General features: G+C 35.7%; 1 protein-coding gene across 1 annotated transcript in view; it reads right to left on the bottom strand.

The window, feature by feature from the left end:
- DNAH7 (dynein axonemal heavy chain 7) overlaps positions 1 to 23,803 on the bottom strand; it is a gene marked incomplete at both ends in the record, with an annotated part of 244,845 nt that overhangs the window by 41,717 nt on the left and 179,325 nt on the right. Inside the window, 6 exons of the mRNA XM_082658909.1 lie at positions 3,976 to 4,068; positions 5,564 to 5,758; positions 6,691 to 6,817; positions 11,373 to 11,708; positions 12,441 to 12,574; positions 16,673 to 16,863. Of these exons, the coding sequence (XP_082515035.1) occupies positions 3,976 to 4,068; positions 5,564 to 5,758; positions 6,691 to 6,817; positions 11,373 to 11,708; positions 12,441 to 12,574; positions 16,673 to 16,863 (1,076 nt within the window). The remainder of the gene's footprint in view (positions 1 to 3,975; positions 4,069 to 5,563; positions 5,759 to 6,690; positions 6,818 to 11,372; positions 11,709 to 12,440; positions 12,575 to 16,672; positions 16,864 to 23,803) is intronic.

Here is a 23,803-nt window from a genome sequence, read left to right as displayed (position 1 = left end):
AATTAAAAACTATGGAAAGGTATAGAAGGGTAATAACACATGTATAAGTGCCACGTTGGCATGGATCTACCTAACAAGATTACTCATATATTGTTCCTGCACAATAAATATCTACTGAACAAATGAATGAATAAATTAGGATGCTCCCTTTTGTGAAGGTGGGATTCTAATTACGGAAATTCTAAACAAAAATTACAGAATAATAAATTCATCTATACATCAAGTTTCATTTCTTGATAAGTTATTTCATGTTTCAGATATTTTGAATGGGCACAGATATCAAGCTTATGGCAGAAAACTAAAAATATCCTAACTGCCTGTCTCAGGCCTTGTCCTTGCCCTTTTCCCTATTATTCTTTTCCTGTGGCTGTCTTTTCTCACTAGATTAAAAACAACAACAACAATTAGCAAAGGAAAACTAAATGGTTTTTTAATAGCCTCTCTCCTCTCAAGGCTAACTTCTTCACTAAATTATAATTTTACAAACACAACGAAAGCACATGGCTTTTAAGTGCGTGGTTTCACTTTTAGGACGTTTGAGTTCTAAACGGCCCCTCTTCTGTGAGTGTTTCAGGCTGGCAGCGTCCACGGCGCTCATGCAAACATGGCTGGTGGAAACTGATTCTTAATGTTAGCGCCAGAGAACCCAGTTAGGGGTGCCTGCGTGAGGGTGGGCACAAGTTTCATTGTTTCATTTTTAATGTTAAAACTGAATAAGACCTGCTTGCTCCCAAGACTGAACAGTAACTCCTGAAGCAAGCTATTCAGTTTGGAAGGCGATGGAATTGGGTTTGCTTCTGCAATCTGATTATGCCAGCATCAGGTTTATACAATAAAATCTGTCAGTAACAAAAATTATAGACTAATTCAGGCAGCCATCTTCCCAAAGGCAGAAAAGAAGTTTGTGGTCACCTATGTATGTTCTTCTGTGTCTTGCAAGTTCCTATGGGATTTATCTGAGGTCAGAGAAACATATTAACTTATATTTGACAAGTTTCTTATTGAAAGCTGATTAATTTGCTTTTTGTTTACTGTCCAGAAGGAGAGAACTGTGGCCAGAAGCTCTTCATTTTGTAAATGGGCTCAAAACATTCCACACCTCCGTATTTATCCATCTGATATGCTTTTGTCAATAAAACACTATAAACTATTAAATTCTGTGGAAGGTGCAAACCCATCTCATTTCTCCTACTGGTGATTCAGTGAGCATCTGTTACATTTTTCCAAACTAGAGCATTAGATAACCTGGCATCTGTGGCTTCTTACCATGGGATGGAGTTGGTTTTGAAGGGAGAGCAGTAGAAAGGAGACAGAAAAAATTGTGCTGACAAATAACATATACTGTAAACTAGAGATCAAACAATTGCTGATCTTCCTAGGGGTGATACACTCATGACTTAGAGATGGCAAAGAAATAATATCTATGTAGTACTAGCCCAGTTATTAGCCTCATACAGCACTGTTCCTTTCTCTGGCATGCTAATACCATTTTGCTTTGGAAAATCATTCTTTTAAAAGCATAATAGTCATATATTAATTTTAAATACATAGATTCTAACGTCAACGATTTACCACTAGGAATTAAAGTACCTGGCAACAGCAAGATTGAAGGATTTGAGGTTGCTAGTAATATAAGAGCATACTAATAATCATTTCTATATTAAGGATTACGGGTGAGATAGTATAGATAATGGTAACTAGTTAATCACTTAGGATAAATTGAATTATGCTGTAGTAGCAAACGATTTCCAGATCTCAGTGGTTTAACACAACACAAGCTTATTTCTTGTCCCAGCAAAGTCATCTGGGTGTCCAGGCAACAAACTCTCCCTGTGCTGGCTCAGCACTGCAGCCTGTTTATGGCACTTAAATATCCACACGTGATTCCACAGTTTTGGTGGCGGGGGGGAGGGCCCTGGAGAATCTCACACTGGTAGTGAGATGCTTCTGCCCTAACACTTCTGCTCACATCTTACTGGCCAAAGCAAGGTTTATGGCCACAATGCCCCCACCTCGAGTGTACTCAGGAGAGGAGAACCAGAAATACTGGTGAGTAGCGTTAATGTCTACATTCATCCACCAATCCAAAAAAAAATCTCTAGAGGAGATATGGAAACGTATAAGAAAAAGTTATAAGACAAGGTGCTGAAGTATTGTGCAGAGTAGGCAAGAGAAGTATGAAACCTTAAGTTTAACCTCAATTGATTGAAAAACAAAAAGATACAAACAAAAATTCCTCAGCTTGAATATCTAATTCCCCAGCTCCCTCGAATACACTTTAAAAAGAGAGTGACTGTGGAAAGTAATATTGGATCTGTTTGGTAGCTCAACATATTTTCAGATTAAAATGTCCAATTTTTAAAAACAAACTGGGGAAAAGATATTTATAGATGAAACTGCTGCAATTAGGAAACGGTTCATTAATCACTTCTAATTAAACAATATAAAACATGAACAGAAACTTCTTTGTTTATCAAATATTGAGGGGAGAAGGTCAATGGTACATGCAGAGTCATTTAGCAGAACAGTCTTTAGCTTAGAAAACAAAGTAAAAACCTTTGAAAATTTTAATAAAAGGTTTTAAAGGAAGAAGCCGTATTCGGCAAGAGTTTGAAGCATTTCATATTCTTCCATATTTAATAGTTGAAGTGAAAACTTCTGATGCTTAACGCTAAAGTTCCAGTGAAAATTCATTCTTAAAAGGGCCACCAAGGGGGAGATGTTTCATCAGTTTAATAATGATCCTCAACAACGGGAGGTACTTCCAGCATCTAAGAGCTGGGCAGCATTATGACGTTCAGGGGCCCTTGGCACTTCGCGGGTCCCTTCTTCCATAAATAAATATAAAAAATTGTATTTTACAACTATTTTGGTATAATTACAAATATAATACAGACGGATTTATTTTCTCATTTTAAAAGAAATTAAAACATTTTCATGAACCCCTAAGAGTATCATGGGCCCTAGGCCCTGTGCCTAACCAATGCTTTGGCCCTGGCTAAGGCCACACTGCCAAGTCAAGCAAGAATGACATGTGTTTATCGAACAGACCATGGCTTACAGAGGAAAGAATGCTGCTACCCTATATTATCACTGATGTGCAGAAAAACTTAAAAAAAAAAATACACGGCTTTCACCATCTAAGCTCTGCTTTTTCTGTTGTTGTTAGAATGGAAGTATTGTATTATATTCCTTGGCAACTCAAATTCTGAATACAGTAAATTTTGAAATAATTATGTATACTTTTACTCAAGCAGTAACAGTGGACAATTAGAATATTTTGTTCAATTTATTTTTCCCACACTCCTAATGTCTACATTTTCTCAGAGTATGTAGATATCTCTGTGGGTATGGGTCTTTACAATTAAGTGAACAGTTGTTTTTTTAAATGGAATTTAATAATACAAATGAGGATGTCAATGAGTACTGCAATTTGTTGATATGACAGGTCAGCTGATTCACTGGTTATATAATCTATTATTTAAAGAAATGAAAATTAATAGTATTGACATTTTCCTTTGTAGTTAGCAGTGATGAATGTCTTAATATTCTACTAGCTTTCCAAAAGCCAACAAAAAACCATGTACAGCATAGCATTTGAGGAGCCAGAAAGTCTAGTAAATCAGCTTCATGTAAACCACATTGACTAATTTCATCGAAACAGTAAGAATAAAAATGAGATTACTGCATGTAAAGGAAGTAGATTGTGAGGAATTGGGGAAGCATATAATAAAAGGAAGAATCATAACATAAATAAAACTATAAAATACAATCTGGTGAGTTACTAATTTAGTGTGGTTTTAATAAATATACACTTTTTGAAAAATGGCTGCATTAGAAGGAAGTGGGGTTATTTCCCCCAGGCTCCTTTACGTCCCCCATGACCCATGATTACATAAGGAAACACGTGTTTGGCTGGACTGTGGAGAGAGGAGGGACTGGACTCACTGAGCTGCTTTCAAAGACCACATTTACCTTGTCCGGTCTCAGGCAACGAACGATGAGCATCCTTTGAAACTGACTTGCTTTACCTTCCCAAACGTCAGGAAAAACCTCATGATGCGGCTCCTAAAATGACAGTGGATATAACTCAATGCTATTTGGAAGACTACTTAAAAGAAAAAAACCCCCCAAAAACAGTATTTTGACTTTTAAATCGAGTTTTAATTTCATATAATGACTAAATGAAATCAAGAATGCTAATGTAAATTTTATTAGGTTGGGCAAAGTTATGAAATAAGATACAAAAAGAAAATTTAAAATGCCACTAAAAACAACAAAACTAAGACATGAATTAAGCAGGTAAATGTCAATATGAACATTAATCAATAGCACAAAATGATCCCTGTTATTAAAAAAATAAATGTGCATTAGATTTCCCCATTATTTCTCCAAAGGCATTTTAAAAACCTACCAACTACTCTCATTATCTATTTATAAAAAACCCATTTATTGCAAAAGAAGGAAGAAGGATATGTGTTATTTCTTATTTTGAAGAATTTTTGGTATCTTTTTTAGAAAGGGATATTTGAGAATGTGTATATCAAAGAAGAAGTCAAAAGAGTGCTATTAAAAATATGCAAGAAGAGAGGTATCAAGATTCCAGGAGGAGGAGTAAACATGGAAAAAAAGACACCTGCACCTTTGAAACGTTTAGGAAGGCTATGTAGTATCTCAGATCAGAAATCTCCATGCTTTATCATAGGGAAATTTCTATTTAAATTAGAATCAACTATACACAAAAACATATTTGCCTCTGGGAAATGTAGTTTTGTTACTAACTAGGAGCGATCCAAAAGAGATCCAGTCCAAAATATTTAAATTCAGGTGTAGACACAATCTCAGTATCATGTATAATACAACAAACAGGTCACCAAAGAAAAAGTGTTCTCCACGCATCTGGCTCTTTTTCCCCTCCACCCTCCCCTGCAACAGAACTGTTGCATATTAAACCCAAGGAAAGCAGAATGTCCAGAGAGTAGAAACAATAGAAAAAATTAACTGGGAATCATCAAAATATTAGCCCTTGTACTAAAAGAAAAGTGAGGGAAGGCAACAATTCCTACGTATTCTAGAAGGGAAACTGAGTATCATGGTATATGTTAGCTATCTCCAATTAGCAAGATAGGGTCTCATGAAAATTATTTGAGAACTATTAGCTTTTCCCTTTCATCAAATGACACAAATATTTATTAGTTTGTGTCCTGTATTCAGAAAATCTAAACAATATCTGTTTTATAAAATTTTAACTCATCTGCCATTATGATTGCCAAGGTACAAGTTGATAATAAATAAAAAACCTGGCATGGAAATTCAAAAAGAGTACTTTTAAGGACCATGCAGCTTTTTTGCATCTCTATATATTTCAAGGAATTTGAATAGAAGTGCAAACAGAACTACCAATTTTGAAGGTGGGGATAGTTTAATCGAAGCACTGATTTTAATATTTGATCAGTTTAAAGCTTACTTAAATCTTGTTTTTATTCAAAGATAAGAGTAAATTGTTTGACATTATTTTCTCCATTTAAAAACTCTGAAATAAGCAAGAGGGATAAAAACATACCAAACTATCATATACTTTTTTCCACCCATCCTTTAAGTGCATAAACTCCCTACGAATGGTTTTGAAGGCAGGCAACTCGTCTAGTCGACATATTTCATCCCAAGATTTTTGAGGAAGCCACGTACAAGGGTTGGCATGAGGATTATCCAGTCCAATGCCACCAGTTAGCAGAAATCTCCACTCAGCTTTATTAATCTTTGGAAAACAAAGTAGCGTGAAGAGTCAGAAGTGAGTTCATCATATACATAGTAAACTTACAACCATTTAAAAAGAATTGACTATTTGATTTTTAAGCTTCAGGTATGGTCCCCATAAAATTCTATAGTTACTGGTATAGCTCAGTATTTATTCATAAGAAACCAGTGTATCCATTATAACCAGTTTTCAAAATAGTTCCATTTTAGATAGGTATTTTTGATAATTTTCCTCCAGAATTACTGATCTAAAAATGGAAATCTGAATTTATTCTTTTTGAATATATGCTTTCCTAAATGACTTCTTATAGTTTTATTGGCTCTAAAAATTGTTGAGAGGCAATCAATCTTCTATGTTTTCAATTATTTTCCATAAAACATAATGAGGTACTGCTACGAAATTTTTGCAAGAAATGCAAAAATAAAGCTTCTACTCCTTCAGAGTTCAACTAATACATCGCCATATGAAATCAATAAATCTTAAACACATAATATAAAATAGTGAATTTATACACCTCTCTTCTAGTCTTAAAGTGCTTCCTATGTTTTAATAGATTTGAAACATAGCAAAAATTAATGAATGGTATCATTAAGCCCAATGGTTAGATTTGACGAACTTGCAAAAGTTTCTAAAAATACTGCCATTTATAGTATTACTTGGAGTACATATATCAATATATTTAATTTATATGCATACTTATATAAGATTCTGATAGAAACTATTTTAAACTAAAACATACAAAAATTTAAGCAGTAATAGTTATATAATGAACTCTGCTTAATTTATTTTTCACCTCTGTGAAATTCAATCTAGTTGTGATGCCTTAACTATAATTAACTATTTACCATCCTTTTATATATATTCCCACACAAGTTCATAAATTAATGAATTCACGTTAATATTTTTTCCCTACAAATTAAAACAATACTGACCAAACGCTCATGTATCATCAGATTTACAGTTAGACAAAAGGAAAAGAGTAGTTTATCCTTTTCAAAGAGGGATCGGCAGACGTTAACATAAAGGGAATAAGTGAAGTGATCCTTGAGAATTTGAAGCCTAAGGGTCAACAGAAAGAAAAGTAAATAAATAAAAATGCATTATCCTTTAAGAAAAAATGCTCTTGGGGAAACCTATTATAAACCATTTAGATGTGTGCTCTTCTAATAAGCTTTCTGGTCAATTACTCCCCAAACAAATCAAGGATCCTTATTAACTGGGGGCACCAATTTGAGAGCTACACAATGTAGAAACATTTCAGTAGAACTGCATTTTTACTGTTGACTGATTTTTTAAAAAACTTAATCTTCCTTTTGGAAAAAAGTCAATGCACAGTATATTAATCTATTACATTTAACAGTTTTTGGTCTATTTCTAACTATAAAACATTCCTTGGGGTAAAACTGGATATCTTTATTCCATAAACACTTCCAAATGTTCTATATTATATATTAAATGAACAGACTGAAGTTAATAGCTCCTTTATTAAATTAACATTAAGTTTAGTAGTGTGTTACTCTGCTCATAAATCCATAAAAACCAGAGAAATCACAAAACTTGATAAACTACATTTTTATTTACCACATAGACAAGACACAGGAATGTGAATAATCACAATATTTGCAACTAACAACTTCCTAGTAAGTGCTAACATGTGTGATCTGTATCCATAATAATTCTTAACATGAATATAGCACTTTAAGCATTTTCACTAATCTCATGAGGGGTAAACTACCACTGAGACAAAAGTTTTAAAAATATTTTTATTACATAGGTTATACTAGTTATAATAGAAATAAAGTTAGCTGAAAACATTTGTAGTAAGCTAATGATTTACATAGATTAATGACCTAAATTATCTAAAGGATAAAGCATCTAAAGGGAAAATTAGCATAGTTTATGATTAAACAAAATTACATTGGTGTTTCTTAATGTGCCTAGAAAAAAAAAATATTCTTACTATTTACTTAAAAAAAAAAAAAAAAAGGAAGATTAAGCAGGACTCCTAAAAGAGTCTCCCTTGCCGTAGCCACTTCGGAATTCTGTTTGGCAATATTTATTAATCATATTTTTTGAAATTAATTTATTTTCTTTCTTTTTTTTTTGGCTGCATTGGGTCTTCATTGCTGTGCGCAGGCTTTTCTCTAGTTGCGGTGAGCGGGAGCTACTCTTCGTGGCGGTGCACAAGCTTCTCATTGCGTTGGCTTCTCTTGTTGCAGAGCATGGGTTCTAGGTGTGTGGGCTTCAGTAGTTGTGGCTCACGGGCTCTAGAGCGCAGGCTCAATAGTTGTGGCGCACGGGCTTAGTTGCTACGTGGCGTGTGGGATCTTCCCGGACCATGGCTTGAACCCATGTCCCCTGCATTGGCAGGTGGATTCTTAGCCATTGCGCCACCAGGGAAGCCTGGCGATATTTATTAAAATGGAAAATATGCATACCCTGTGATCATCAATTGTGTTCCTGTATATATACCTACCATACATGTGTACATACAATACCCACGTACAAGAGTGTACAAGACAGCAAAAATTCATAATAGCCCTAAACTGGAAGCCACCCAAATGTCCTCAACAGTAGAGTGAATGAATAATTTGTGGTATAGTGAAAGGACAAATAAAAATAAGAGGTTTACTTTTTTTACACTGAAAATGTTAAAAAGAGATTTCCCTCTCCTCCTTCTTCTTAGAGAATTTACGTTTGAAAAGTTAAAATTATACATACTTTCTTGACTCTTTGAAATGTGTATAAATTCTTGTGAAAACTAGGCAGGCTTTTGGTCAACTTTATGACCCAGGAATGTCCTTCTCAAAGACCTGAGAGCCATCTTCATGGGCACCTGCCTCCTCATTGCAAAACTACCTCTTGTCATAAAGATAAGACATTTGCTTTTCCTCTGGATGAAGCCAGTTTGCTAACTCAGTTGGTAAAGTCAGGAGAAGATTTCTGTCTTTGCAGTCTCGTAGTGGATTGCCGGTCGATGCTGATCACATTCTGGTTTAATAATTATTCAATAAAAAACTGTTTTCTTTCTCTACTACTTTGTGGAGAAAACTTCTGGATTGGGAGATTTGCTTTTACACTTGCCCAACAATAATGAGCACAGGGAATGCGACTTAACAATGAAACTGAATAAACCACTGCTTTGCACTGTGCAAAACAACACAAATTTCACAATGTGAAGTGCAAGATGCCAGACAAAAAAGAGCACAGGCCATGCGATTCCTTTTATGTGACGTTCTAAAACAGGCAACACTCATCTCTAGTGTTGAAAGTCAGGACAGTGATTACCTTGGGGGATGGGTTATAGTGATTAGAAGGGGACACAGAGTGGTTTCTGGGCTATTGATGACGTTCTATGCCTTGACCTGACTGCTAGGTACACAGGTGTGCTCACTTAGGAAAATTTATCGAGCAAATACTTCTGACTTCTGCATGTTTCTGTAAAAATATTAATAACTTCAATCAAAGTTTTCAAATGCATTTTTTTCTATTTACTCTTTGGTCCCAGAATTATATTTTTAAGATCACTTTAGTCATAAATATGATTTTCATTGTTTCTACATTAAAGGATTTTAACTAAAAATAAAAAGGCACATTTGGTTTTCTGGATTTCAGTCAAATCTTACATCTGGGGAAAAGAATTTTATTTCCTATAAATCGTAAGGGGCTGTATCATAGTTATGAAGAAGCAGATGTCATATTTGTGGCTGAGTCCTAATTTAATATAATGAGGTAATAAAGGAACCAATAACTATTTTTAAAGCATAAAATTGTCCTAATTTTTAAATCTTGTACACAAAATATGTCTTTAAGAGACAAAGCAAAGAAAGTTTCTTCCCTAGACTCTAGGACATACCTTGATTTTAAACTAATTAAAATGACAGCATTCTGGTGACCTAGTTTTGTTTTGTTTTAATAAATTTACTTATTTAATTTATTTATTTTTGGCTGTGCTGGGTCTTCATTGCTGCATGCAGGCTTTCTCTAGTTGCGGCGCGCGGGGGCTACTCTTCGTGTTGGAGCGCGGGCTTCTCATCGCGGTGGCTTCTCTTGTTGTGGAGCACAGGCTCTAGACGAGCGGGCTTCAGTAGTTGTGGCTCCCGGGCTCTAGAGCACAAGCTCAGTAGTTGTGGCGCACGGGCTTAGTTGCTCCATGGCATGTGGGATCTTCCCGGACCAGGGCTTGAACACGTGTCCCCTGCATTGGCAGGCGATTCTTAACCACTGCGCCACCAGAGAAGCCCAGTGATTTTGTTTTAACCAAGGTAGAAATTAAGAACTGCAGTGAAAAGCAGAACATCACGTACTATGTTGCTCCATGTGATTAGCTCTGTGATAAGTTCTAGGTTCTAGGAATATTAAAAAAAAAAAAATCCTCGCCTCAGGGAATTCAGGATCTAGTGTGAAAACCAAACATGCATGTTGAAGTCAATAATGCAAAGGGCTGGGAACTTTTCTAAGAAAGGTCACTTAAATTTTTGTTTTCTGTACTCATTAATCCTTGCTAACCTTGAAAATGTCAGATACTGGAAGAAATAGAGAAATAAACTAAATATTTTCAAATATCATAATATAAAAAGAAACTTTAAACTCTACCATCATGCATTCCTTCTGTAAAGATACCCTCTTCTTCCCTTTCTTTTCTTTCTCATGGGCAGACATTTGAAAAATTGTTTAAGCCAAGTGTCAATCCAACAGCTTCATTAGCCTCATATATAGGCTTGTAAAATAATGACTGATACTAACCAAAAATTGCTCAGTCTAAGAACATTTAAAATTTAGCAAAATTCTACCATGATAAATGAAGGAATTCAATTTAGATTTCAAGAGATGAGCATTTTGGATTTCTAAAAGATAATTCTTAACTGTGGGTGATAAGCAGTAAATCAAGTTTCTTTTATGGGTATGAACAGTTAGGAAACTGAAGTAGCTTGCTTCGTATTGATTGATAAAGTTATACAGGGCAAAGGTTGCAATTATTTGTTCGAGAAGTAATTTAATGTTAGACTCTATTAAAAACATGTTTTAATACCAACTAAAATTTATCTCACTGACAACAAATAAAATGAAATTTTATTCTCTCAGAGACTTACTATTAAGTAGGTCTTAGTTCCATTACTTACTGCAATACCCAACAGTAAAATAAGGTATTTTATATAAATAAGAATAACAAAATCACAAGATTATTTTTCAAAAACCCTGTTATCTGACAAATTTTATACATGTATATATCAAAATGTGAATATGTAACTTTTCAAATGCAAGCTTACAGAGGTTAAGAGTCATATCTTTTAGGGGGACTACCTCCTCCTTCCACACTTCCCATCATAAATAACTTTTGCAAATGATACACAGAAGTAAATGTTTCCTCTTTTTAGAATTACATTATAATCCCATTATCTATTTAAACAAAGTCCTGGCAGACTGAATTTGGTCACATCTGTTCAATTTATAACCCTCAGATTTATTTCTGGTACAATTATTAATCAAGTTCACTCTAGCTATGTGGCTGTAAGGTGCACACCACTCTTAAACAACAATGAAGGCCACCGATTACTATTTATTTCTCATGCATTAGCTACTATTAGTATTAATTAGTATTGTTTTTACGTACCTTTTTGACAAAATTTCTGATTTCTCTGAATTTTCAATAGACAGGATGAAAAGGTTAATAAACCAGGTCAGTGAGTATTGGTACATGGGATCGATGTTAGCTAAATCAGCAATAGAGAAAAACAGGATGGAGGAATGAATGGCAATAGGTCGATAGCCCATGCGGGTGGCATCAATCTTTTTCTCCGTCTCTTCCGCTACTTCCTGCTTTTGAGAAATCTCATTAGCCAAAGCCTTGGAGGAAGATAATATCTTAATGGCAGTTTCATCTTCTAATATATTGCCTTCCGAAGATGAAAGAACTTCTAAAATCTTGTCTTCTATTTCTTTTAACTGCCTGGAATAAAACAATTTTCTCAGAAGAAGAAATCATTAAAAATCACTTCATGTATATGTTCTTTCATAAGAAACAAAGAGCTTGTAACCTTAAGAAATGCATCACATTGTGACAAATATCCATAACGGTGATGCTGTATAATTAATTTCTTATCTTGCAAAATGTCAAAAAGACAGGCCTTTCTGCTCCACTTCTCTTTCTAATGATCATTTATGTGGTAACTAGAGAGAGAGATGGTAAGCCCATCTACTCTGCCATTAAGAATCTCAGCCCCCAATGAACGGAAAGTATCACTCCATTTATTTTCTGAAATTTTTCATGACTTCTAGAGCATTACCCTTTTTACCTATGATATAGATACTACAAGCAGAAAATGGAATGCAACATGTTCATTCAGACTGCTCCAGTGAAAACAGGTAACCTCAGTTACATAATGAATACTGAAACTTTTGCGCTAAAACTTCATTGAATAGTTGAAAATATATTGCTTTGACTTGTGGCAGGCCTCTGAATTCTTCCAATGCCTAAGAACTTGTATGTAAAAATATACTCTGCAATGCAATTTTCCAAATTAACATAGAGACTCTGTAATACCATATATTTTCCACTTAAGTCTTTCCATTCAATGCACCTATTAAACCTAACAAAGTAGATCTTTAAAATGTACTTTAATTGATTCTAAGTGATCTTGAAACAAGTAAGAATAATTCTGTGTTTTATAACATTTAAAACCTTTTGTTTTCAGCTCCTTGTAATATCAAGGCTTGCTTTTCTTCTTCAAGGTCTGGCCTTTCTCGTGCCACCACAATTCCCAAAAGCTGATCCTGCATTCCCTCTGAAGTGATCATGAAGTTTAATAGTGTCACCTGTAAATGAAAGAGTACACAACAATTGCATCATTATTTCTGTTGAGAAAGCCTCAACAGAGAAAGCCTCTGCTTATACACTTCAAATTCTGATCTTAAAACTGACTCTATTTACTATGGTAGTATCTGTGAAAAGTGGAATTTGTAGAGATGGTGATTAAGGGTATAGGCAAACTGGATTGTTGGATTAAAAACCCACTGAAGTTTCTCATGGTCATAAATGTAATACTTCAGAGGGTTTTGTTTGGTGATCAATTTATTCTTATTTCAAATTGGTCCAATTTCTGACTACCTTTTAATCCCCAAATCAATTAGAATCAGGCTGGAGGCCATCCTTCATATTGGCTGGACTAGCTGATTTATGTTTTAAGGATCCCAGTGGTGTCAAAAAGCAAAGGAGATATTACAAAGAGATGAGAGAAAAAAGAACAATTACTTGTCATAAGTATATACGGTATTCACAATATGACAATCATATTACGTATTATAATGATATATACAATAATATAATCATATTACAACATAGCATATATTATGTTGCATTATATCATCATATTAAAATATGATACTCAGCCACTACTATGAACTAAGGAATATACAGTTCAACAGTGTCCATCAAGATGCAGTCTGCTAACCCTGCTTCATCCCGGTACCTAACGGCTCTTACAGGCAGGTCTCACTCTGTTGCCCACAACTTAAAATACTACCCCTCTGAGAGTCCGCCTGCCGATGCAGGGGACACGGGTTTGTGCCCCGGCCCGGGAAGATCCCACATGCCGTGGAGCGGCTGGGCCCGTGAGCCATGGCAGCTGAGCCTGCGCGTCTGGAGCCTGTGCTCCGCAACGGGAGAGGCCGCAACAGTGAGAGGCCCGCATACTGCAAAAAAAAAAAAAAAAAAAAAAACTCCCCCTCCTGAGTCTTTCCCATAAGTGGGAAAGTAATCATGCTTAGGTCTCTCTTTTTAAAAAGCAAAAAACAAATCATACACACAATCCCTTTCAGCTACTGAACCATCTCCCTTTGTGCCTTCATAACTATATAACTGAAAATGTCACTTGTATATGCTTTCTGTCTCTGCCTCATTTCATTCCTCAGCCCTCTACAATCTGCTCTCACTCCTGCCTCCACATACCTATCAATACACACAGCAATAAACTGCAGAAACTTTCTGGCTCTGGTCACCAATGAACCGATAAACACCCGACCTTGGCTTAAGCTGACCTCCCCCGCCCACCTGCTTTTTTAAGCCTCTATTTTGCAGTCTGCCTGCCCTCACGTCTTGAATTAAGGTCTGCACCTATGTCTTGAGCATCACTTCCCATTCCTCCCCCATTCCTCCCTTTCACGTGCCTTTCATTGTAGCTAAGCTGAACTGATTGTGAAATCTCAGACACACACTATGAAACATCTGCACGTGCTTCAGCCCTGACTGACGAATGGGAGAACTTGGGTCTCCCCATCTTCCCTGGTAAGAGAATATTTCCTCTTCGTGAATGGAGTAACTTTGTTTGTGTGAGAAATTTCCTACCTGTGGTCAGGAAGTATGAAACAGCTCCTTGCTGTACCCTTGTGAAGGCAACACCCTCCTCTGCCCAAACCCAGGCACCTTCTCCATGGTGGTGTCCTCGGGTTAAACCGTTCCCCCTGGCTTGCCCCATGGCAGGCCTTGGATGCCACTAAATGTGATTACATAGGCATAATCATAAATTTATATGGAATAATAAGCAACAATTCTTGAAACTGAGCAATTAAAAATGACTCAGTGTTGTTATGCAATTCTCTACTGCTCTGGCCTTTATTCATGGGAAAATTATCATTAATGTTTTCAAGACATTTTTCCTGTTGGCATGAGAAACCAAGTGCACAGGTTACACTCGCTTTACTCTCCAAACCATTGTCACAGTGCTTAGGGAAATGTATGTTTTACAACCTTTACCTCAGGCACAAAGAGGTATTCATTCATATTCCATTAATGTTAGATGTTCTGAGATCAAGATTTTGCAAATCTAGCCATTTGCTCACAAATAAACATTTAAAATCATACAAATATGATTTCATAATTTTATTTTCATTTAGATTCAAAAGAACTATAGCAGCACAATCCCATCCCTTGGGTACTTTTGAAAGCAAAAGGTACATAAAAGATCCTAAAAATAAGATCAAGAGGAAATATTTTAATTTGTAAATGAAGGCAAGTAACCGCCTCACTATGTTTTCTAATCCCTGTTTAATCAATCCCAGCAATTAAAAATAATGAAGCAATAAGACATTCTAGGGATCTAAAGGATTTCAATACTGAATCATAAAATAGTTTCCTCTCCACGGTGGTTGATTTATGACTTCTACTATAACTAGTTATTAGTGTACATAAATTAGTATTTATGTCATTTGTGATATTTTCATAAATTTTAATGAAAAGTAAAAAAGGTTTTCCATGCGATTTATTAAAAATTTTTTTGGTAATGCAGCTTTGGGATTTATTTTCTTTTATATGTCATTCTTTTCACGTATATTTAAAAGTTAAATAATAGTACTAATAGTTAACTCTCATAACACTATTGCTGGGCCTTACTGTAAGCATTTTACATAGATTATTTAGTCTTCACATCACTCTATGAGATAGACATTTATTATTCCCATTTTATAGACTAGGGAACTGAGGCACAGAGAGGTTAAATAACATGGCCAAAGTCACACAACTGGCAAGTGACAGAGCTGGGATTTGAACCAAGGGAGTCTGGCTCTAGAATCCATGCTCTTAACTACTAGCAGATACTGCCTCTCCTAATAGGTGAACACATGACCCAATTTTTAGGTGTTTAGAAAACACGTTTATTTTAATTAACTGAAAACACTCACTAAGAATGTTCATATTTTAACACCGTGTCTTTCAAACTAAGCTCAAGGGTCACCCCACCTTCCTCCAGTCTTCCTGACTTCCCTAAAGGTCCAGTCTAAAGTGTGTCCCCTATGTCTTCTGAGTTCCTCTATGTCTTCCTAGTCATAAATACTGTCACTTGACATACAGCTTATTTACAGTGTAAGCCTCTCGAGAGCAGGGACCATGAGTATTCACCTTGGAGGGTAGGAATTATGTCATCTTAGTGCCTCCTCTGTCTCTACAGAGAGATGCCCATGTTAATTTAAATATTTCTAATAAAGGACAGTATTTGGACCCTCTGGATAAATCTTACCTCTATATGTTTCTTTCAAAATCTGAATATTTCTTAATGTTCCCTCCTCCTAGCTTCTATAAATGAAAACTATACTTCCCTTCCTCATTCACTCATTCTAAAAACATTTATCAAACATTTATCAAGTGCCAACCAGGGCTAAGAATTGGGAATAAAAAATGGACTAACCTCCAGAAGCTTGGTTACAAGTCAACGTCTCAAGTCATTTTATGAACTAACTTTACTTTTTATTTATTTATTTTTTTTTGCGGTACGTGGGCCTCTCACTGCTGTGGCCTCCCCCGTTGCGGAGTACAGACTCCGGACACACAGGCTCAGCGGCCATGGCTCACGGGCCCAGCCGCTCCGCGGCACGTGGGATATTCCCGGACCGGGGCACGAACCTGTGTCCCCTGCATCGGCAGGCGGACTCGCAACCACTGTGCCACCAGGGAAGCCCTAACTTTACTTTTTAAAGGAATTTTTAGTATTTTAAAAGAACGAGTGATCTAAAACAGTTCCTTTAAGTAACTATATAAAATCAGATAGCAGCAACCTTATTCTGAGAAAGAAGAATGGAGTTCTGTTCCTGAATTCCCATTCTAAGAATTAGCATATTATCATTTATTACAAAGGAAAAATGTGCATATATGTCATCTATTTTTAACAATGCAAATCTAAGAATAATATCACTTGCAGAAATTAGATTCTCATGGTCTTTTTTCACTGCATACTGAAGGCTCCTTTATTACTTGCATGCACATACAAAAGCAACATTTGGAAATTATTATAGCAATTTCAGGAAATGCCAAACAAGGACAAAATCCATTTTACTTAGGAAGACCTGTTTTTCTTATGGCTCAGGAGGAAAATTCAGCCATTAATTGTAAAATCTGGTAAAGAAACATTTGTTTTAGATACTGGCCTTTACTGAAGTTTCAGGAAGATAATGAGGATTTCTTAGCTTGGTAGTAATATAGAAGCGGAAGTCTGGTGAATACTCAATGGTAGAGTCCCCAAGTCGGATACAGGTACTCCCACCCTGCTTAAAGGTCTGTTTTAGTAGAAGAGGTTCCAGGATTGGATCTAGTTCTTCTCCAACATTTTCTAGCAACACTGCAATAAAGTCAGAAAAATATTTCATGTTATTTTAAATACTGACTGTAAACCTTCAACCCTCCAAATTCTTTCAGCCTTCTAAATTGCTGCTGTTTCTAGTTACGCATAAAACTATTTTTGTCTTCTGAGTATAAAGAAATGATGCCATACCATCATGAAAAATTCCACAAATGACAAATGCCGGAGAGAGTGTGGAGAAAAGGGAAACCTCCTTGTAAACTGGTGCTGCAGCCACTATGGAGAACAGTATGGAGGTTCCTCAAAAAACTAAAAATAGGGTTGCCATATGATCCTGCAATCCCACTCCTGGGCATATATCCAGAGAAAACTCTTAATTTGGAAAGACACATGCACCCCATTGTTCATTGCAGCACTATTTACAATAGCCAAGACATGGAAACAACCTAAATTGTCCATCAACAGATGAATGGATAAAGGTGTGGTACATATACACAATGAAATACTACTCAGCCATAAAAAGTGAAATGCCACTTGCAGCAACATGGGTGGACCTAGAGATTATCATGCTAAGTGAAGTAAGTCAGAAAGACAAATACCGTATGATATCACTTATATGTGGAATTTAAAATACGACACAAATGAACTTATCTATGAAACAGAAACAGACTCACAGACATAGAGAACAGACTTGTGGTTGCCAGTGGGGACGTGGGTGGGGGAGGGATGGATTGGGAGTTTGGGATTAGCAGATGCAAACTGGTATATATGGAATGGATAAACCACAAGGTCCTACTGCATAGCACAGGGAACTATTATATTCAATATCCTGTGATACACCATAATGGAAAAGAATGTGAAAAAGAATGTGTGTGTAGATATATATCTGAATCACCTGGCTGTATAGTAGAAATTAACACAACCTTGTAAATCAACCATACTTCAATAAAATAAATTTTAAAAATAAATAAATAAAATAAAATGGGTAATTGCCAAAAGGAATAATTTTAAAAAGAAATGATGCCATAAAAATAAATGGATGTATGTGGAAAGGGCTTCATTGGTGGGGCTATCTGGTCATCCTGCCTGCTTCCATAGTCTTAGTCAGAGTGCTACTCAGGACTCCCCCTGGATCTGGGATTCACTATATGCCTAAGTATGATGGCAGTGAGGTATAAGACACCAGAGAAAAAGCATTTCTAGTTGTAGTTACTTAAACGGTTATTATATTTTTTAATTACAAAAGTAACTCACACTTATTGTAGAACACGTGAAAAATATAGAGAAAAAATAAAGAAATGTTAAATTAATTAAACAAGGAGGCCATTAGACTGAGACAGCTGTAAGGTGTGGTAGCTTACATAAATAAACCAAAAGTTAAGCCTGTAAATGCCTCAAGGTTATGAAATCAAAACTCGAAGGACAACCAATCACAAGCAGCCAAACAGGCTTTAAACTGTAGTCAAATAGTTTCCTTTCTTTGCTTCCTTACTTTTTCTGTACAGTATACATCTTTCCCCAGCTCCTGTCGGAGGGACGCTCCTTATCACTTTTGGTTTGGCACCGCCTGGTTTAAATGGATTTTTGCTCAAACTCTCAAAATTTTTGATATGCCTCACTTTCAACAGATGAAAGTGAAAAACAACCTCTAGTCATATTTTCTTAATCTTTCCCTCCCCAAAATATTTTACATAATTTATTCATAGTATATATAACTTGATAGAAAAATGACATAAAGCTACATATGAATTTAAATATCTTTCTTTTCAGTATTTTTTATTATTTTTTTGCGGTACACGGGCCTCTCACTGTTGTGGCCTCTCCCGTTGCGGAGCACAGGCTCCGGACGCGCAGGCTCAGCGTCCATGGCTCACGGGCCCAGCCGCTCCGCGGCATGTGGGATCTTCCCGGACCGGGGCACGAACCCGTGTCCCCTGCATCAGCTGGCGGACTCTCAACCACTGCGCCACCAGGGAAGCCCAGTATTTTTTATTTATCTTTTTCTATACACAGTTGAGACTAAACAATATATCTAATTTCATATCCTAATTATTTTGTTTGACATTATAGCATAAATATTTTCCCATGTTACTAAAAAAAAAAAACAATAAACATGCTTTTAATTACTGCATAATAGTCTATAATATTAATGTTCTCTCATTTTTAACCAATACTCCATTATTAGATATTTGGATTGTTTCCTGTTCTCAAGATTATAGGTAGCACCGTCTACAAAATCTTTGTGTTATACAGTATTTTCTTATGATAGCATTCTAGAAAGGGAATCCCAGATCAAAGACCAGTGACATTGCTAAGGTACTTGATACATTTGCCAAATTGAAGTCTTACATTTTGGTGTTTGGGGTGCTGCCATAGCCAAACTCGAATCATGGCATTTTGTAGGAGTCCCTCAAGGGACGGGATGTGCCCTCTGGATGGGAAATCAGCAGCTCAGGGCATTGGGATGACAGGTATTTGGATCTCTGTTGCAGCACTTCTTCCCACAGGTTACTCCTGGCTAAATAAAGTCCTAAAATTGTCTTGTCAATTTCCTTCACTGCTGAGACTTTAACAAAAACAGGTATGTCAGATGATTTTTAAATTCATTATAATTTTCTGCTTGAATAAAATGATTATTTTTCATGGGTAAATAATATGAGTGCATCATAGTATATTAAATACATTAATCTATTATTTAGATTGTTCCCATTTTTCCAACTGTTAATACTGCAGTGAACATCTTTTTGAATAAACCCCTGTGTTCATCTCTGATCACTTAACCAGGCTGGAGTCCTAGAAGTGCAATTAATGGTCAACAGTTACAAACATTTTAAAGGTTTTTTTATATTGCCAAATTACTTTCCTGAAAGGCTGTAGAGGTTTCAGAGTTGCAATAAGCACTCACTCTGCTGTTTTTAAACCTGTTTTTATATAATATCACTGTACTTACGAACACTAGGCATCATGTTGGCATTTTATTTTGTCATTATCCTCACAACTTTAAAAAGCATCAGGGGACTTCCCTGGTGGTGCAGTGGTTAAGAATCCACCTGCCAATGCAGGGGACATGGGATTGAGCCCTGGTCTGAGAAGATCCCACATGTAGCGAAGCAACTAAGCCCGTGCGCCACAACTACTGAGCCTGCGCTCTAGAGCCCGTGTGCCACAGCTACTGAGCCCACATGCCATAACTACTGAAGCCCGCGCACCTAGAGCCCGTGCTCTGCAACAGGAGAAGCCTCTGTAGTGAGAAGTCTGTGCACAGCAATGAAGAGTAGCCCCTGCTCTCCGCAATTAGTGAAAGTCCGCATGTAGCAACGAAGACCCAACACAGCCAAAAACAAAAGAATAAATTAATTAATTTAAAAAATCTATCAAATATTATTACCCCAGTTTTACAGATGAGGAAACTGAAGCAAGGCGACTGTAGTAAAATTTTCAGTTAAATCATCTCGTGAATGACAAAGCAGGAACTCGAACTAAGCAATCTGGCTCCTTACACAGCTCTCTTAACCACTGTGTGATACTGCCAGCATTAAATGTTATATTCATGACTTTTACAATTTGATAGGTAAAAAATATTGTTAAAATCTGTATTTTGGGCTTGATGTTTTAGGTGCTCTTTGGCTAATTATACTTTTTCTTCTAGAAACTGTATGCTAAAATATTTGCCCATTTTCCTATCGTGGGGCATGTTTTCACCATTAGGTTCAGCGGCAAGTGATTAAAAAACCCCAAATAACAGTGACACGAACAAGAAGGAATTTATATCTCACGTAAAGAGGAGCCTGAGGTAATCTGTCCAAGACTGGAAGGACAGTGTGTCTAAACTGTCAGAGATCCAAGTTCCTGCCATCTTGCTGCTTCACCATTTTTGGCATACAGCTTTACCTCTTTGGCCAAAAGAGCCTTTCAGAGAACATGCACATTGCAGCCATCAGAAAAAAAAAGAAGAAACAGAAAAGGAAGAAGTATCCTTTAGGGATACTTTCTGGGGATCACAAATGGCACTTCCACTTACATCTTGATGGCCAGACCACAGTCACATGATGACAGAAGTTAGGAAATGTATTCCTTTACTCTGAATTCAATGTGCCCAGGTAAACACAGGGGGTGCTAATAGTAAGGAGATGAGAACAGTTATTAGGGAACACTGGGCACCAACTGTCACAATGTGCTAGTTTTTTAAACTTTATTTGTATTTTTTTAATATTGTTGATATTCTCTCTTAAGTTTCTTTTATATAATGTTTCTTGGATTAAATTATAAATTTGTAGAGTCAAATCTATTATTCTTTTCCTTTTTTTGTATCTTTTTCCATTGTGTATTTTCTTAGAAAGTTCTTTCCCATCAAAGACAACTTATTCCCCTATGTTTTCTTTTAGCATTTATGTCTCCTCTTTTTTTCTTTCATATTTAACTCTTTAATTCATCTGGAGCACATTTTGATGTAAGATGAGACTATGACTTGATATGTTTTTTCACAAAACCAATTTTTGCAGCACCATTTGCTGAATGAACTATCATTTTCCATTGTTTTATAACGCTTACCTTCTAATGCATTAAAGGCTTACATGTATCAATATTAGAGTTTATTCCAGAACAGTTAATTCCAAATTTACTCTTCTTCTGAATTTTTATTGCCTCTGTACTTTCTTCTAGGCTAACTTTAGAAGTAATAACTAGTATTATTTCTAAAACGTTTATTTCTGAAAGTGTTGACATCTTCACAACATTTAGTTTTCCTATCAGTGAAAAAATGATGTCTTACTCAAGTCTTTTTTGTGTGTGTGAAATTTTCTCATTTTTTTCACTATGCATTGTTAAAGTCATTCTAAGTTTTTGTTTTAGATAGCTTTTCAGTTAATTCTTTTTGGTTTTCTAGATGAAATATATTATCTACAAGTATGATAATATTGTTTCCTCTTTACAAATATTATAGCACCCTCATTGAAAAGAACTTTCCTAATAATGTTAAACAATAATAGTGATAATAGATATCAATTTCTCATTTTTATTTTTACATGATCAGACTTTTAAAATCTATTAATTTGCTAGAGTGTTATGGACTGAAATTCTGTTTATGAAATATTATAACATATAAGTTTTGTTTAATTGCCTCAACTTTTATTAACAATTTCTGCATAAAATCTAATATTTAAATTATTCTTTACTAAAAAATGATATACAATTTCATCCCTTATTCTCCCTAAATTGTTTTAGTTTCACAACGAATTAAGAATGTCTACATTAATATGTATAAATGTCTTTTCTCAAAGCTAAAATATACACTATAAAACTTAAGTATTACAGACTTGATTCTTTTCCCTAAAAGTGAAAATTTATTTCCTCACCAGTAGAATAAAGTCTTAAGCCTGTTAGGAAAGATTTCTATAGCATCCAGATTTCAAAGAAATATGTTCTCAGCATTGAGTATTTACTGCATTATAAGCCTTACTGGAAAAGCAAAAGTATTCTAAGCTTGAAAACAGAAAAAAGCAAAAACAAAAAAACCCAAAATCCATATATACATGAATTACCCAGAATGCTCTCCTTAATTTATTGACCCTAACTTTTGATTTATTTTACTTTTAATTAAATCAAAGTATGTTTCATGTTAAAATACAGGAGAAAATTTATGAGACAGCCTTCTCTTCATATTTCTATCATCAAAGTTAACAGTATGCTGGTTTATGTAAAAACCTCCTTTCTCATTCCCAAAAGCCAGCCCACCACAGTATTTGCAAACCTTGTGGGAAGCCAAGACTGGGAATCCAAACACATGGCTGCTAATGCCTTTGAGTAAGGCAGATCATCTTGCTCAAAGCAGTTGTTCTTAGCAACAAAGAGAAACAAGTATTCTTTTCATATTTCTTTTGCATTTAGGACATTAACTGATATCAGTTTTTTAATTATGAATTATCTACATTATCCTATGTTAGACTTCAGATTAATAGGAAAAAATCTGCATAGTATGTTCAGCTGTGCAGCATATTGTATTCAAAGTAGATTAATCAATTACTGGGTACCCTCAAAGAGCTGGAGTTGAGAAACATTTATGTACACAATAGAAATCTGTAAAAACCATAGAAACCTGTACAAGCTTCAGTGCTGGCAGTTCATCGGAGAGGTTAAGAGAGATGTCACAGAAAAAGGTGTTTGAGCCTCATCTTAAAGGGTGAAATTTAAAGTAATTCACCAAATGGATGGAAGAGCACAGACGAAAGCTAAGAGATGAGAAACAACCCCATGTTGTTATATGTACTGCCTGCCCCCGTGTATCCTGTACTCCCATCTAATCCTCACCCCACGTGTAATCTCTGTCTTACTCTTTAAACCAATAAGCTCCAAGACAGCAGAGATCAAGTCTGTCTGTGCGTGCTCTGTTTTCAGTGGCACATGCTAGTTGCAAAATAAATATTTGTTACGTGAATGAATAATGAACAAAGAAATGAGCAAATGAAAGAAACATTGAGCTAGAAGTAGTTTCGCCTCCCTGATACGTTATATGCAAGGGCGGAAGAAAAGAAAGTGCTAGGAGATAAGATAAAAATAAGGAAGGCTCAGATAATGCTGGGTTTTGCTCTAAATGCAAAGAGTTTTTTTCATGGAGTTAATGGAAAGCCATTAAAAGCTCCTCTGTACAAGTTGATTTCTTTTTAAAAATTAAAAAAATATTCTTGTATTCTTCCAGTTTTATTGAGGTGTGAACAAATTGCCTTATCAGCAATATTAACATGAATAACATCCTATGCCCACCTTATCCACTGGTGTAGCTAATACAGATGTACCTCTGTTTTCTAGAACATTGGCTTTCAAACATTTTTTTTTAAGCAGCAGGATACTTTTTTCACAGAGGATTTTATCTTTAAACTCAATATAAACAACAAAAAAAGGGAGGCCTGCTCTGGTTGAACCCGAGGCTGGTGGGTGAAGCCAAAACCTCTGCCTTCTCTACCCAGGCTGCCTGCGAGGGATG

Source organism: Grampus griseus (assembly GCF_964374135.1).
Source record: "Grampus griseus genome assembly, chromosome: 7".
In the NCBI taxonomy this organism is placed as follows: domain Eukaryota; kingdom Metazoa; phylum Chordata; class Mammalia; order Artiodactyla; family Delphinidae; genus Grampus; species Grampus griseus.
Note: the sequence above shows the minus strand (reverse complement) of the source record. Positions and strands in the feature narration are given on the sequence as shown.